The sequence below is a fragment of the Apis dorsata genome, unplaced genomic scaffold (genome assembly GCF_000469605.1).
Source record: "Apis dorsata unplaced genomic scaffold, Apis dorsata 1.3 scaffold_73, whole genome shotgun sequence".
Taxonomy (NCBI): Eukaryota; Metazoa; Arthropoda; class Insecta; order Hymenoptera; family Apidae; genus Apis; species Apis dorsata.
The window spans coordinates 2,194-3,615 of NW_006263371.1; the positions used below are offsets into that span (position 1 = coordinate 2,194).

At 29.3% G+C, this 1,422-nt stretch overlaps 1 protein-coding gene across 1 annotated transcript in view; it reads right to left on the reverse strand.

The window, feature by feature from the left end:
• Nucleotides 1–1,422, reverse strand: part of LOC102676714 — a 55,371-nt gene that overhangs the window by 1,680 nt on the left and 52,269 nt on the right. The window contains exons 7-8 of the mRNA XM_006610260.2: nt 1,154–1,308; nt 895–945 (exon numbers count right to left, since the gene is read on the reverse strand). Coding sequence (XP_006610323.2) covers nt 895–945; nt 1,154–1,308 — 206 coding nt within the window. The remainder of the gene's footprint in view (nt 1–894; nt 946–1,153; nt 1,309–1,422) is intronic.

Genomic DNA, 1,422 nt, shown 5'->3' on the forward strand with positions numbered 1-1,422 from the left:
CATGCTTTGACAAAGAAGAATTAGATAGATATATTTGTGCATTAGTTTCTTGGGATTATGATATTAAAAAGATCTTTGAATAAACTGAAAGAGTTTATAATTTTTTTAGTAATTTTTTTGTCAAGAAAAAATCTTAGATGTAATATCAAATATTTGACAAAGAGTTTTGACAAAGAGATTAAATAGAATATATATTTGGATATAATTTCTTGGGATTATGATATTAAGAGGATCTTTGAAATAAACTGGTAGATATAGTTTTTAGTAATTTTTTTGTCAAGATAAAAATCTTAGATGTAATATCAAACATATTTTGACAAAAAAGAATTAGATAGATATATTTGTACATAGTTTCTTGGGATTATGATATTAAGAGGAAATAAACTTTGAAATAAACTGGTAGATATAGTTTTTAGTAATTTTTTTGTCAAGATAAAAATCTTAGGTGTAGTATCAAACATGTTTTGACAAAAAAGAATTAGATAGATATATTTAGACATAGTTTCTTGGGATTATGATATTAAGAGGATCTTTGAAATAAATTGGAAGATATAATTTTTTGTGAAGATAAAAATCTTAGGCACAGTGTCAAGCATGCTTTCACAAAGAAGATTAAATAGAACATAGATTTGGACATAATTTCTTGGGATTATGATATTAAGAGAATCTTTGACATAAACTGAAAGATGTAGTTTTTTTTAGTAATTTTTTTATCAAGATAAAAATCTTAGACACAGTGTCAAGCATGCTTTCACAAAGAAGATTAAATAGAACATATATTTGTGTTTTCACAATTTCTTCGGATTCTAGTAAAAGGATTTTTGAAATAAATTGAATAAATCAAATATTTCATTAATGACAATCAATTGTTAAAAATAACGTTAGCCATCTTACCTGGACATGGCGACGACTGTAGAAACGGCATGGTACATCGCCTGTTTTCCTCTGTATTAGTAAAGCATTCGCAAAACAATAATTCTCGTTTATTAATCAAAACGCATTTTCCATTTATACACATTCTGTAAACAAAACTGTTTATCTAAAAACCAATAAAAAAAAAAAACAAAAAAAGAAAGAAAAGAAAGAAGAGGAACACAAAGACGTCAAGGCATTCTTTCTACCAAGTCCATTTCCGTTGTGAAAAGTTACTGACTTGTCAGCTGATGGAGGAGTCGTCGGGGAGCTGGTCTTCAAGCTCTTGAATGCTTTCAACCATTTGTGCTTGGTGCTTCCGGTAGAGCCATTCGACATCTTCCGGCTGCTCACCCCATCCGGTTGGCCGGCTTCTCCAGCCCCGAACAGCTCTTTCTGAAAATCGTTAAGAGAACGTTAAACGTAATATCTACACTTCGTCAGATCGAAAATAGTACAGTTCAATTTTCTTTTTTTTTTTTTTTTTTCCTCGAAAATTCCATTGATAAT